The sequence below is a fragment of the Coregonus lavaretus genome, assembly GCF_964263955.1.
Source record: "Coregonus lavaretus genome assembly, chromosome: 36".
Classification (NCBI taxonomy): domain Eukaryota; kingdom Metazoa; phylum Chordata; class Actinopteri; order Salmoniformes; family Salmonidae; genus Coregonus; species Coregonus lavaretus.
In genome coordinates this window covers 19,412,181-19,427,458 of record NC_140023.1, presented here as the reverse complement: position 1 = coordinate 19,427,458, position 15,278 = coordinate 19,412,181, and the positions used below count along the sequence as shown (strand labels likewise).

The 15,278-nt window shown below is 49.0% G+C and overlaps 1 protein-coding gene across 1 annotated transcript in view; it reads right to left on the bottom strand.

Moving 5' to 3' along the window:
* Nucleotides 1-1,482: 1,482 nt before the first annotated feature.
* LOC311110883 (echinoderm microtubule-associated protein-like 4) overlaps nt 1,483-15,278 on the bottom strand; it is a 65,065-nt gene continuing 51,269 nt past the window's right edge. The window contains exons 15-24 of the mRNA XM_084153498.1: nt 14,445-14,596; nt 14,120-14,245; nt 13,251-13,382; nt 12,955-13,022; nt 12,738-12,826; nt 12,514-12,611; nt 10,180-10,267; nt 9,851-9,949; nt 3,249-3,379; nt 1,483-2,921 (exon numbers count right to left, since the gene is read on the bottom strand). Of these exons, the coding sequence (XP_084009624.1) occupies nt 2,394-2,921; nt 3,249-3,379; nt 9,851-9,949; nt 10,180-10,267; nt 12,514-12,611; nt 12,738-12,826; nt 12,955-13,022; nt 13,251-13,382; nt 14,120-14,245; nt 14,445-14,596 (1,511 nt within the window). The 3' untranslated portion in view covers nt 1,483-2,393. The remainder of the gene's footprint in view (nt 2,922-3,248; nt 3,380-9,850; nt 9,950-10,179; nt 10,268-12,513; nt 12,612-12,737; nt 12,827-12,954; nt 13,023-13,250; nt 13,383-14,119; nt 14,246-14,444; nt 14,597-15,278) is intronic.

Below are 15,278 nucleotides of genomic sequence, written 5' to 3'. Positions count from 1 at the left end.
TTATGGCAAGGCCATTCGTCAGAGCAACATTCAAAGTACATATCGGCTGTAGGCCTCCGATTGGCAGACCACTACCAAGCCTACATGGGGCGAGGTGAGTGGCCATGAATACACTGTAATAACAAGAGGAGTGACACCCCCAGAAAACCAGTTCACTGTCCCACCATAACAACCTGTCATGGTAAGAAGAGCACATTATGAGGACGCAAAGAGCCATTATTTCACACTGTATTGTACATGCTTGGCCTGTAGAAGAGCTGGAGGAGTGGGCCTCCTAGTGGTAAAAGAAAGCAATGAAAAATTGTTCAGAGGGTCTATCTATATCTCAAGATGAAGAGACTAGATATATACACACAGGCATACCATTATATACATAAAGTAGCCACACCTGAATGTACAAAATGGATGAGTATGGGAGGGGAAGATCTAGCAAGACCACATGCCCCCCTGAAAACTGGTTTGTAGCGTTCTGGAAAGCCTCCAGATATCATAGGGTATGAGTTAGTTTATAGATTGACAACTGTCATTGTAGGAGGGGTGTGCTGAGGTCATGAGAGATATTGTACAGGGTTCAAAAAGTGTGTTCACGTTCCATGCACTCAGAAACAGATAATTCTGGGAAGGAAATCCCATGTTCATTATAACTACAGAACTACAGGAAAACTACAGACAAAATCTACCTACAATAAAGCATTCCCAAGGAGGAAAAAAGCAGTTGATTTGCGAAAGCAAAAAAAATCTGAAAATGAAAATATTATAAAAAGAGAAAGAGGTTCTTTGTGGACCAGCTGGAAGTCTACATATTTGAGGACAACGCTAGAATAACATTAGTATAACATTGATACAACCATGCCCTCATGCAGTCTTTCACTATGATTACCAATGTCTTTACCTCATCACTATAACCCTGTCAATGCCACATACCAACCTTAGTACACTATCACTGACATGCACTTTACCTACACAGTTCCCCACTCACCTTTCTCTGACAGAGAGGGCCTAAAACTTGCTTTATCTACACCACATACCTTTTTACACAGTCCTCTCTCTTCCTTCTGATACTGACTAACCTGGAAAAATACTTCCATTATTCAATCCTGTACAACTAGCAACATCTTTACTACTCCACTTTCTCTCCCTAGTCATAGACGGACAATTAAAAAGCAAATCTCTCAATTCTCTATCCTCCACTTCCAGCTGATAAACAGAAGTCTCTCTCTCTCTCTAAATGTACCAGCGCATTTCCACCGAAGGGAGACAGAGAGGGCTGTGTAGAAGACTGAGGAGGCTCTCTCCCTCCCACTGCTGGCTGTGTATTCCTGTGAGCGTGATCCGGTCCTGATTTCTGCAGAAGGGGGGGATGGGGGTGAGGGCGGAGAAAGCTGGGCACACCCTCCTCTGGAATGACACAAATGTGTAAACGGCGGCTCGCACACACTTAAATACTTTTTTAAATTTTTATTATCTTCTTTCTTTTTTCTTAAAAACATCTCAGTCCATAGAGCAGAAAAGGAACAGTCCCCAGAATAAGATTTTAAAAAATATAAATCCCAAAGGGAAATTAAAAGAAACACTAAAAATGGTAGCATGTTATTGTAGGGCGAGCAGGTGAGAGAGTACGCTGGGTACTGGTCGCTGGTGGTTCAGTGTGGTCATTGTGTCCATGGCCACAGGATATCCTATGAATCATTACTAATCTTTTTTGCCATTACGAGGCTGGCTGGATGAGTTTCCTGGCAGAGAGAACAGTTTATTTCCATGGAAATGCAGTCTGCACGCATGTCAGGCCTTACACACACACACCTGTTTGAAAGCCCAGCGTGATGGAGTATGTTTTCATCAGCTGCATGTGATGGTAGGTGTTACTGGTTGTGTGTGGTCGCAAATTATGCTACGGTGTGTTATTGCAGGTTGTTGCATTATCGAGTAAGGATTGGGTGAGTATAAGTTTCTATGGCAACATAGCTTCGATATATGATCAATATTGACAAAGGGCTGGACTGAGGAGTGAGCATTAGCCAGGGGTACCTGCCTGGCATTAGCTAGAGCTTTCATCTGCAGACACAAATTAACCGTATGAACCAGAACAACCCCAACATTCTCTCCTCACACTCTCACGATGTCGAGTGACAATGTTTAAAAACAACAACATAAGCTACTAATATGACTGCCTTGTCTCACTTACACCCTCCATTCTTATCCAATTAACACACAGACATCAAAACGAAACACAAAGACGAGCATGAAAATAAACTAAAAAGAAAAACTAAAGAAACCTGAACAGATATGGAACCCTGCTGCGCACCTCCTGAGAGACGCAGTGACATCGAGGTGCCTCCAGGGGGGAGTGCTGAGCAGGAGAGAGCGCTGGGCTGCATCACAACTGAGGCTCTTTACGAGGGTGGGGTGAAAGGGCGGCCCTCGTCGCTAGGTGTGGCCGTGTCGTCGCTGGGGTCCAGGCTGTCCTTGAGGCTCAGCGTGCTGTCAGAGGGGGGCGGGGTTAGCTCGGCAGGGGGAGGGGTTTCGGGAGAGCTCTCCTGCCGTCCGTTGGTCGTGGGGGAGGTGGGTGTGGGGGGAGGTGTGACAATGGCCACTCCCTCGCAGTGCGCCGCTGGGGGGTCAGAGGTCAGGTCGAGGACAGTGGGCGGGGTTGGGGTTGCGGTTGGCGTCGCGGCCGGCTCGGTGGGGGTGGGTGTCAGGGGCACCGCTGGGATGGCGGCACGGGGGGTGGAGTTATGTAGGAGCCCCTCCCCTAGAGAGAGGGAGGAGTCGCTGGGGACCAATGAGGGGGTCTTCTCCACCAGACGCCACTGCATGACACTGGTATCCTTCCCGCCCGTGGACACCAGGTGACTGTCGTTGTGCATGAAGGTCACATTGGTCACGTGACTGCTGTGGGCGCTGTATTTGTGACTAGGTGCCTGTGGAGGAAGGAGACACATGAACACATTATATTAGGATTTGAAGCTAATGTTACAGTATGTTATACTATATACAGTATATATATCACAGGAGGTTGGTGGCACCTTAATTGTGGAGAACGGGCTTGTGGTAATGGTATAAAATACATAAAAATCATGGTTTCCATGTGTTTGATGCCATTTCATTCCCTCTGTTCCAGCCATTATTATGAACAGTACTCCCCTCAGCAGCCTCCACAGATATATACACTCAATACCAGGATGGTATCATTGAGCAGTGTTCAGTAAGGGGATTCTGCTGGTGCTTAGGGGCCAGGGCTGACTTACCTTGGGTCTGGCGCAGGGGTACTGGAAGAGGTGCACTTTGCAGAAGTCATCAGCCAGAGCGATCACCTTCCTGTTGTGGGACCTGATCAGGGCGTTGATGTCTGTACCATCGGAACCCTCAGGCCACACTCCTGGAAGACACACATACACACACATTGGTTGTTTTGCCCCGCTATCATAGCAGTGAACCCTGCCCTAAACTTTAGTCACTGTTACTAGCCGGCTACCACCCGGGAGTCAACCATAATGTCTATACACACCATATATATATTTATATTCATATTCAGGACTGACATTGCTCATTCGAATATCTGTATATTTCTTCATTCCTTTCTTTATATTTTTGGGATTTGCGTGTATTGTTTTGTATTGTTTTGTATTGTTAGGTATTACTGCACTGTTGTAGGAACATAAACATTTCACAACACCCGTGATAACATAACTTCTGCAAAATATGAGTGCACAACCAATTTGATTTGATTTAGTGTACTATCCACATGTTAAAGTACATGAAGCCATGTGAAAAGCATAACACCAGGGGGCAGGGCAACACTATAGGAGACTTCATCCATCTCTCCATACATTTACATTTACATTTTAGTCATTTAGCAGACGCTCTTATTCAGAGCGACTTAGTGAGTCCAACATTTCCATACACACTAACATGCACAATACACTCTCCCTATCTTACCTTCTCTCTCTCACAGGTGTGTGTAATAATACATGTATGCACATAAGCATATAGAAATAAATAGTGATCACTTCACACACATATGCAATCTCTATTCTCATTGGTCTTATCAGTTCCAGCCTCAGCGAGGGACAATCTACTGGCTGAAAGTCAAGAGTTAAAAAAATGTCCAGCCTCCTAAAGAGCTAAAATATGTGGAGTTCGGGGCTGATGTGGGGCTCTATTTTTCTGGGCCTGAAAGGGGGAGTGATAGAAAGAGATGGACAGAGCGGAAAAAAGAAAGAGGGAGCGAGACAAAGAAAGACAGAGATAGAGAAAGATATGGGGAAGCACTGCAGATACCACATGACACATGACACACCATACTGCAGTGGGACAAAACCAGTAGTAAAAGCCCAGCGGGGTCAATTCTGGGTTCAAATGGAAGGACATTCATTTGCTGTTATTCACTGTTACAAGCTTGTGTATGACGGAAAAAAAAACAGAATGAGAAAGAGAGTAGAGAAAGACAGGATGAATGAGGTGTCACGGTTTCGGCCGAGGCTGCTCCTTCTCCTTGTTCGGGCAGGCTTCGGCGGTCGTCGTCTCCGGAGTACTAGCTGCCACCGTTCTATGTTTCGATGTGTGTTTGGTTTTGTCTGTTTTGTTACACCTGTTCCTTGTTAGTGTTAATTATGCGTCCTATAAGTTCTCTTGGGTTTTGTCATGTGTTGTGTGTAATTGTTCGTTGTCATTGTGGGATGCTAGTTCGTTTATATCTCTGTATTGTTTTTGAAGAGAGTTCCGCACATTGTGTGCCTTTTGTTTGTACTATACCGGTGTGCGTAAAGTTCGCTTGCCTGCCAGGTTGTATGTAGCCGTGTTTTGGCTTGTTCTTTTTGTCTTCACTAAAGACGTCAGTACGAAGCCTCTGTGTGTCCTGCGCTTGATTCCTCACCACATCTACACTCAACCGTGACAGAATTACACACCATTCACCATGGAATCAGCAGGAGCAGCCGCACCTACCGAGATTATTGAGGAGCGCCTTCGTGGACAGGAGGACAGGATCAACCAGATCGGGCACGCTCTGGATAGGGTGATGAACACCCTCCATCGATGGGAGACCAGCGGGGTACCCACGCCCCCACCTACCACACCATCACCATCGGTCAGTCCACCTGTCCAACTTCCGGAACCCAGTGGGATTCGGCTCTCGCTCCCGAGGGCGTACGACGGCACCGCTGCCGGGTGTCAGGGTTTCCTGTTGCAAGTCGAACTCTACCTCGCCACCGTACACCCGGCGCCCTCGGGACACGAGAGCGTTTCCGCCCTCATCTCCTGTCTCACCAGCAAGGCGTTGGAGTGGGCCAACGCCGAATGGAGGAGGATAGACGCCGCAACGATCACCTATGCGGAGTTCTCCCGCCGCTTCCGGGCAGTGTTCGACCATCCACCTGAGGGGAAGGCGGCGGGGGAGCGTCTATTCTACCTCCGGCAGGGGATGAGGAGCGCTCAAGAGTTTGCACTGGAGTTCCGGACTCTAGCGGCAGATGCAGGGAGGAATGAACGGGCCCTCATAGATCACTTCCGCTGCAGCCTCCGGGAGGACGTCCGTAGAGAGTTGGCGTGCAGGGACACCACTCTTACGTTTGACCAGTTGGTTGACATGGCCATTCGGCTAGACACCCTGCTCGCCACCCGCGGACATCCTGGGTGGGGGTCGCCCATTCCACCCTCCAGCACCTCCGAGCCGAGTCCTATGGAGCTCGGGGGTGCTGGCGCTAGAGAACGGAGGAGAAGGAGCCCGAGGGGGGCCGTCCCCTGCACCAACTGTGGCTGTGGAGGGCACACCGCGGCTAGGTGCTGGGGAGGGTCTCCTGGAGGACGAGACGGCAGGCCACACATTGGGGAGTCCTCCCAGGTGAGTAGGCGCCCCACTTACCCAGAGCTTTCTGTCGTGCACATAACCATACCTGTTTGTTTTCCACAGGTTGCACCTCATTCCCAGCATAAGGCGCTAGTAGATTCAGGCGCAGCTGGGAATTTTGTAGATCGTAAATTTTGTATAGAGTTAGGGATCCCTCTCCTTCCGGTTAATAATCCCTTCCCTGTACATGCCCTAGATAGCCGTCCGTTAGGATCCGGGTTGATTAGGGAGGTCACAGTGCCACTTAGGATGGAGACGCAGGGGGGTCATGAGGAGACGATTCAGCTATACCTGATCGACTCTCCTGCGTATCCGGTGGTGCTGGGGCTTCCCTGGTTGATTACTCATGATCCTACCATTTCGTGGCGAGAGAAGGCTCTTAAGGGGTGGTCTGCCCAGTGTGTGGGGCTATGTCTGGGTGTTTCCGTAGGGGCGACCTCGGTGGAGAGTCCAAACCAAATGCCCGCAATGCACGTTCCCCCCCGAGTATGAGGATTTAGCACTCGTGTTTAGCAAGGCGAGGGCGGCGCGATTGCCACCTCACAGACAGGGGGATTGTGCGATAGACCTCCAGGCAGGAGCTGCGCTCCCGCGGAGCCATGTGTATACTTTGTCACAAGAGGAGAAGAGGGCGGAGACATACATTGCCGAGTCTCTGAGACAGGGATACATACGGCCCTTCACTTCCCCTGCGTCCTCGAGCTTCTTTTTTGTGAAGAAAAAAGATGGAGGTCTGCGCCCGTGTATTGATTACCGCGGTCTCAATCAGATTACTGTGAAATATAGTTATCCACTCCCTCTGATTGCGACTATGACGGAGTCATTACACGGGGCACGGTTCTTCACAAAATTGGACCTCAGGAGCGCATACAACTTGGTGCGCATTAGAGAGGGCGATGAATGGAAGACAGCATTTAGTACTACCTCGGGTCATTACGAGTATCTCGTCATGCCATACGGGTTAATGAATGCTCCATCAGTCTTCCAATCCTTTGTGGATGAGATTTTCCGGGACATGCAGGGGCAGGGAGTGGTCGTGTACATAGACGATATTCTGGTGTACAGTTCTACCCGAGCCGAGCATGTAGCCCTGGTGCGCCGAGTGTTGAGGAGGCTGTTGGAGCATGACCTGTATGTCAAGGCAGAGAAATGTCTGTTCTTCCAGGAGTCGGTCTCCTTTTTGGGTTATCAGTTGTCCGCGTCAGGGGTGAAGATGGAGGTTGACCGTGTGTCAGCCGTGCGTAATTGGCAAACCCCAACCACGGTTAAAGAGGTGCAGCAGTTCTTGGGCTTTGCGAATTACTACCGGAGGTTTATCCAGGGTTTTGGACAGGTGGCAGCTCCCATAACGTCCCTTCTGAAGGGGGGTCCGGTGCGCTTGCGGTGGTCAGCTGAGGCAAACAGGGCTTTTGGGAGACTGAAGGACCTGTTTACTTCGGCTCCGGTGCTGGCGCATCCGGATCCCGCTTTACCCTTCCAAGTGGAGGTGGACGCGTCAGAAGCCGGTATCGGGGCCGTTCTCTCGCAACGGTCCGGCACACCACCTAAACTCCGCCCCTATGCTTTTTACTCGAAAAAGCTCAGTCCGGCGGAGCGAAATTATGACGTAGGGGACAGGGAGTTGTTAGCCGTGGTACAGGCCCTAAAGGTGTGGAGGCATTGGCTTGAGGGGGCTCAACACCCTTTTCTCATTTTGACTGACCACCGTAACCTGGAATACATTCGGGCAGCTAGGAGACTAAATCCTCGCCAGGCTCGGTGGACTATGTTTCTAGCCCGGTTCGTGTTTAAGATCACTTACATCCCTGGGTCCCAGAACGGAAAGGCAGACGCCCTGTCTCGGCGGTATGACACAGAGGGGAGGTCCGTTGAGCCCACTCCCATACTACCTAAGTCTTGTCTGGTGGCACCGGTGGTGTGGGAGGTCGATACGGAGATCGAGCGGGCGTTACGCACCGACCCTAGCCCTCCACAGTGTCCGGTGGGTCGGACGTACGTTCCGCTCGAGGTTCGGGATCGACTCATTTATTGGGCTCACACGTCACCCTCCTCTGGGCATCCAGGTATTGGCCGGACAGTGCACTGCCTTAGCACAAAGTACTGGTGGCCAACGTTAGCCAGGGATGTGAGGGTTTATGTCTCCTCCTGCTCGGTGTGTGCCCAGTGTAAGGCGCCCAGACACTTGCCCAGGGGTAAGTTACAACCCCTGCCCGTTCCACAACGACCCTGGTCTCACCTCTCGGTGGATTTTGTTACAGACCTTCCTCCCTCACAGGGGAATACCACCATCCTGGTCGTTGTGGATCGGTTCTCGAAGGCCTGTCGTCTCCTTCCCATGCCGGGTCTTCCTACTGCCCTACAGACCGCTGAGGCTCTATTCACCCACGTCTTCCGGCATTACGGGGTACCCGAGGATATAGTGTCTGATCGAGGCCCCCAGTTTACCTCCAGAGTCTGGAGAGCGTTCATGGAGCGTTTAGGGGTTTCGGTGAGCCTTACCTCGGGTTACCACCCGGAGAGCAATGGGCATGTTGAACGTGTAAACCAGGATGTGGGTAGGTTTCTGAGGTCGTATTGCCAGGGCCGGCCAGAGGAGTGGGCGAGGTATGTTCCCTGGGCCGAGATGGCACAGAACTCTCTCCGCCACTCCTCCACTAAACTAACTCCTTTCCAGTGTGTGTTAGGGTACCAGCCGGCTCTGGCACCTTGGCATCAGAGCCAGATCGAGGCCCCTGCGGTGGATGAGTGGGTGCGGCGCTCGGAGGAGACGTGGAACGCTGCACACGTCCATCTGCAGCGGGCCATCCGTCGACATAAGACGAGCGCCGATCTCTACCGCAGTGAGGGGCCGGTGTACGCACCTGGAGATCGAGTCTGGCTCTCGACCAGAAACCTGCCCCTCCGCCTGCCCTGCCGGAAGCTGGGTCGGCGGTTTGTGGGGCCTTTTAAAGTCCTGAGGAGATTGAACGAGGTGTGTTACAGGTTACAACTGCCAATTGATTACAAGAATATTAACCCCTCGTTCCATGTGTCTCTCCTCAGGCCGGTGGTAGCTGGTCCACTCCAGGACTATGAGATAGAAGAGACTCCTCCGCCCCCGCTGGACATCGAGGGGGCTCCGGCGTACACTGTTCGGTCCATCCTGGATTCGAGACGCCGGATGGGGGGTCTCCAATATCTCGTGGAGTGGGAGGGGTACGGCCCGGAGGAGCGGTGCTGGGTGCCGAGGAGGGACATCCTAGACCCGTCTCTTCTGACCGAGTTCCATCGTGGTCATCCCACGCGCCCTGCTCCGCGTCTTCCTGGTCGTCCTCGAGGCTGGGGTCGGCGCACGGGGGGGTACTGTCACGGTTTCGGCCGAGGCTGCTCCTTCTCCTTGTTCGGGCATGCTTCGGCGGTCGTCGTCTCCGGAGTACTAGCTGCCACCGTTCTATGTTTCGATGTGTGTTTGGTTTTGTCTGTTTTGTTACACCTGTTCCTTGTTAGTGTTAATTATGCGTCCTATAAGTTCTCTTGGGTTTTGTCATGTGTTGTGTGTAATTGTTCGTTGTCATTGTGGGATGCTAGTTCGTTTATCTCTCTGTATTGTTTTTGAAGAGAGTTCCGCACATTGTGTGCCTTTTGTTTGTACTATACCGGTGTGCGTAAAGTTCGCTTGCCTGCCAGGTTGTATGTAGCCGTGTTTTGGCTTGTTCTTTTTGTCTTCACTAAAGACGTCAGTACGAAGCCTCTGTGTGTCCTGCGCTTGATTCCACACCACATCTACACTCAACCGTGACATGAGGGAGGGATAAGAAAGAAAGAGGGAACGGTAGAAAGTCTGTCAGAGTGCTAGTGAGTCCCAAACCACACTTTCTGTTCAGTAGTAGGTCTCACACCCACAGCAGTGAAAATAAAACACACACACACACACACACACACACACACAGATCCAGCATAGCACAGCCAAGAACAGTGCCAAAGTATTCCCACCACATCCCTATTGCCTAAGTAGGTACTGACCGAAGACATGGTAGCCCAGCACACAGGTGTAGGTGGCCCAGTCGATGTCCTTACACTCGGAGCGGTTACGGATGTACTTGCAGCCGTTTGGAATGTCCCCTGCAAAGAGGATAGAACCAGGGCATAGGTTAAGGGAATATTTCACAACAGCAGTGTTACGCAAAAAGGTATGACTTTCATGAGCTATATGTTGGAGTAGCCCAATTATAATTTTTAAAAGTAAATGAAAAAATAGTCTGATTGCTAAACATCCCTTCATGGATCAGTTATTTAGCTGTTGCTGCAATCTTACTAAGGCATTACACTCATTTGAAGGTGTGTTTACGTACAGTAGAGGATCTCGTAGTCTCCTGAGTTGGACATGATGAACTTGTTGTCGGGGGACCAGTCAAGATGTGTGATGTAGCTGGAATGTCCCTGTTAACCACATAGAGTGAGAAGGCTGGGTATGTGATTTAGGAGGAGAGATGAAACAGTTAATGGTACTTGAATGGAGCGAGAGACATGTACAGTACAGCTAGCTTAGTTTTGCTAATCATTTCATAGGAGATTTTTGCCTTTATAAAAACTAGCCCACGCAGCTGTTAAGTCCACTATCCTGGGAGCGAGCTCCAGTCTTCCATCTCAGCCTATAGGAGGAGACACTGTGTGCGTGTGTGTGTCTGACCTCCCCCACACTCAGTCAGGGAGGGAATCTGTTTGCCTATCTTGGCACTTTGTTTGATTTCCTTCAGGTCTGCAGGCTTCCATCCAACACACAGACCCATACACACACGCAATCATATCATATACACAACATGGAATCATACACACACACACACACACGTCTCTGACATCCTGCCAAGTTAAGGCTAGTCACACCACAGCTGCTGAGCTCACTTTCTCACACATACAAATCTGAATCCCATACTGAACGAAACACGCACACAAAGTAGATGTATTTCTGTCTTTATGCATTTCCCTAATTATACGCACAATCCTAGGTACTTCCTTATATGAACAAGAGGACACATATACATATTTGCATGTGTCCCTAAAAATCCCTATAAATAACATATCTATATACTTACACTGTATATCAGTGTGTGTCTCGCTGCTTTGCTGTGGAGCTGTGCTTACAGACAGGGGCCCAGTCCTTTGCCAACGCCAATAAAACCTCAAACCAACCTTCCCACAATGTCTTTATTCCCTCTGGAGCCCTGAGCCTTTTAACCTTACCAAATGAGAATCTGGCTTTAATACTCTCTAATGCTTGTTTTTCAGCAATCTAAAATGCGAATTCTGATCTCTGATCTGTTATTAAACTACCCAACACAAAGCACTATACCGCATGCACTGCTGTGGCTGCGAGGCCATGTACGGTAAATTGCCTGGGGGTTAACACTGGTAACCTTTCATCCCACAGTATGGAACCCACACCAAGACCATAGTGGTCAAGCACCAGAAGCAATGACCGTGACCACAACCTGAGCACCGTGGTCCTAGCCATTGGCATCCAACACACAGATGACCAGAACTCCACAGGCATGGAGGGGGGAAATGATAGAGAGAAGAGAAGAGAAGAGAAGAGAAGAGAAGAGAAGAGAAGAGAAGAGAAGAGAAGAGAAGAGAAGAGAAGAGAAGAGAAGAGAAGAGAAGAGAAGAGAAGAGAAGAGAAGAGAAGAGAAGAGAAGAGAAGAGAAGAGAAGAGAAGAGAAGAGAAGAGAAGAGAAGAGAAGAGAAGAGAAGAGAAGAGAAGAGAAGAGAAGAGAAGAGAAGAGAAGAGAGGAGAGGAGAGGAGAGGAGAGGAGAGGAGAGGAGAGGAGAGGAGAGGAGAGGAGAGGAGAGGAGAGGAGAGGAGAGGAGAGGAGAGGAGAGGAGAGGAGAGGAGAGGAGAGGAGAGGAGAGGAGAGGAGAAGAGAAGAGAAGAGAAGAGAAGAGAAGAGAAGAGAAGAGAAGAGAAAAGAAGAGAAGAGAAGAGATAGAGAACGAGTGAGATGGATGAAAAGAGACCCCTATGGGGTCCATTCCACTGTAGAGTTGACCTACTGTTCACACTACGTATACATTTACCTCTATCCTAAAGGGGTCCCATCTTTCTCTCTGTGTTTGTCTTGCTCTTTCTCTCTCTAATTTAAAATCAATTCAAGTCAATTCAAATAAGCTTCATTGGCATAAAAGGAACAACCCAATGGTAATACAATACAAAATGTATTAATAATTCATACCGTCTCTCCCTCTCGGTTTCTCTCCTGTTGCTTTTCCCTGTGATTAATACACTGTGAAAGCACTGATCATATCCATCTCTCCAGCTGCAGGGAGACAGCACTCCCCAGGGCCCCACATACACTAATCTCTCAACAGACATTCACACACACACACACACACACACACACACACACACACACACACACCATTCAACACACCACAGCAGTCTGCATAACTCACTTTGATGAAATGCCTTTACTATGGCTATATTTCTAAGCTAAAGGCCTCTCCCATGCTGGGTACTGAACTACTCCCTTTCCTCTCCTCACAGGCTCACTTAGGAGGTCAAATATACATTCAGTAGACAAAGACACTGCCTCTGAGAAAATTATCTTCACACATGCACATAGGCATACACACACAGACACACATCCACAGAGACAGAGACACACACACACAAATGGTGCTGTACTCACAATGCACTTCCCGCATCTGGTGTACTTCCGGCCTTTCTCCGACACGGTGTGGAGGTAAATGAAGTTGTCATGTGATCCCACTGCCAGCAGGGTGCCATCTGAGGAGGGAGTGAACAGGATTGTGGTACATTATATTATCCTCCCTAAGCGTTTATTGGATTAACAATTCTTCCATTAAATCCAATTATACAGTTTGGATAGGGTGTAAGATCAGCTCCACCCACCTACAGAGAAGCGCATGACTGACAGCTGCTCGTTGCCGTCTGTGTGAATGGCCACCAGGTCTCTGGTCTCTGCATCCAGAGCGTACCACCTGGGACACAAGGGAGTGGAGAGAACAACACAAGAGGATTCATAAGAATACAGGAGGAATCTATGAGAGATGGGACAGATAGACACTAATGTGCTTCAGAGTTAGAGATAGGGTTAAGCTGAACTTACTTTCCTGAGTGAGTACCGATGGCCACAACAGCACCACTGGGGTGAAAGTCTGCACAGTGGCCATGCTCCTGAGAGAAAGAAAGAGCAAGGGAGAGAGAGATACACAAAATAAATGTATGTTTGAAATGTAAGGCCTGATTCCTATCTTGAGATTTGTTTGCATGCATTGATCTCAATGGAAAACTTGGATCAACATTTCAATTATGTCTGTGAATAAAATCAAAAGGGTAGTGAATGAGCGTGTATTCTTAATCTGCTGTATAGAATAGTTCAGAAAGGGAGGTATTAGTTCTTACATCCAGGAGCCTGGTCCATTCAAGGGAGTGGTCCACAGAGTTCCACAGGCACACCTGCCTGTCCTGAGCACAGGTTAGGAACAGGTCCTTGAAGGGGTGCGACGCCAGCCCCCATAGCTCGTCTATGTGACCCTGGGGCGAAAGGTCCGAGGTTAGAAAATGATGCAGATGGGGATATGTTTTCATTTTGACCAAAGTGACTAAGTACTTAACACAACTTACTGAGTAGTTAACACATATTCTGTATGTTGCCCATTTAATGTGAGAATCAAAACCCAGAACTCTGGTGTTTGCAATGCAAATACCATGCTCCAACCAACTGAGCCATTGGAAACACCCCCACAAGCTCTGATGACCTCCTTCACACGGGGGTAGTGTGCCTCAAAGAGGGACATAAGAGGGGGGTGGGATCAGTTGGGCATCCTCAAAAGAGGGGATAAATACCTCCGCCCGGCTGTTTATATAGCGTTCAAATCACTGGGAAAATTACTGCAGTCATACAACACAGCTCTCTGGAAAATAGCAGCGTCTTGCCTGCTCTGCTCTCCCTCACAGAGAGGAAACGATTGGGAAAGCAGCTAGTGAGGGGGCTGACACTGGCATCCCTAAAACAGAGCTGGTATAGCAGGCCCCTGCAGTCCTAAGATGCCTATTTAGTCTGCCCCTTTCACATGCCGGAGGAACAACCCCCCTGGATGTTTCAGATGCGCCACACCAGGAATATTTAGTGGTGGTGGTCAGCTAGTCAGCAGTGAGAGATAGAGAGACAGAGAGAGAGAGAAAAAACGAGAGAGAGAGAGAGAGAGAGAGAGAGAGAGAGAGAGAGAGCAAGAGCGAGCAAGAGAGAGACAAAGAGTGAAACTTCTCACCTGCACTTCCACCTGGAAACCATCATTAAACGTCCCCCTCAGGATGAAGTTACGTGAAGTGCCCACCAAAAACTGCTCCCCCTTGCCCTCGGCCACAGCGCGAATGGTTCCATATTGATCAGGGACCTGCAGTGGAACAGATACATTGAGATGTATAACAAATCTTCCCAAACAGTTGCAATCTGATCAACATCGAATGATAGGTTTATCATCATATTGAACATGTGTTATTTGCCATATATGATATACTGTATCTAAGTAAGTGTATATGTTTTTGCATAATCCATGGTGTATTGTTGTATATGTGTCTGTATGGCCATTGCACCTCTATATCCCTCTCTGGGTTGAGGTCATGGTCCCACAGAATGATCTTGTGGTCCTTGCCCCCTCCGGTCAGCAGGGTCCCGTTCCTCATCTGACACAGAGTGAACACACTGCCGTCATGGGCCTTGATCTGACGACTGATCTGGTACGCACCTATGGGGGGAAAGAACAGAGGGAAGGGGAGGAGAGAGAGAGAGAATGAGAAGGAAAATTGCCCAGAAGGAAAGAAGAGGGAGAGAGGAATAAGAAAGGGTGAGCGAGTGAGGCCGTAAAACAGCTCACAGTGGAGATTTCTGGGAATAGGATAGAACAAATACTTGACATTTGCTAATGTGGTTTATGTGCCACGGTAGAGGTCAGCTCTTGTTGTTCTCTCAGGGAAGCGTTTGAGGTGGAAATGAGAGAGAGTGTGTGTGTGTGTGTTAGGGCTGGCACAATTACAGTATAATCGTGTAACTGGCGATTATGGATGAAGACCGTCATTAAACTAAAATAACCGTCATAACCGTTAAATGTTTAAAAAAAATTGTGGAACGAACAGCTGACTGAAGCTGGGACGGCCGGGCATTCATGCGGTTGAGTCCGTTTCCGCAGTAAAATTGACTATTTACAACATGATAAAACGTTGTTGCTCCTAGCTGAAACAAGCAAGGTGTTGTAGCAAATTAGTCTTTGGTTGCCTAGGCAACACCCCCCTCCCTGCAGCAGCACTGCACATGCAGTCAGCTTTTTTAAAGTACGGTGACCAACCATAATAACGGTAACCGTGGTAATTTGGCTGGCCAATAACCGCCATCCAAAATTCCATGACCGGCACCGGCTAGCGTGCGAGAGT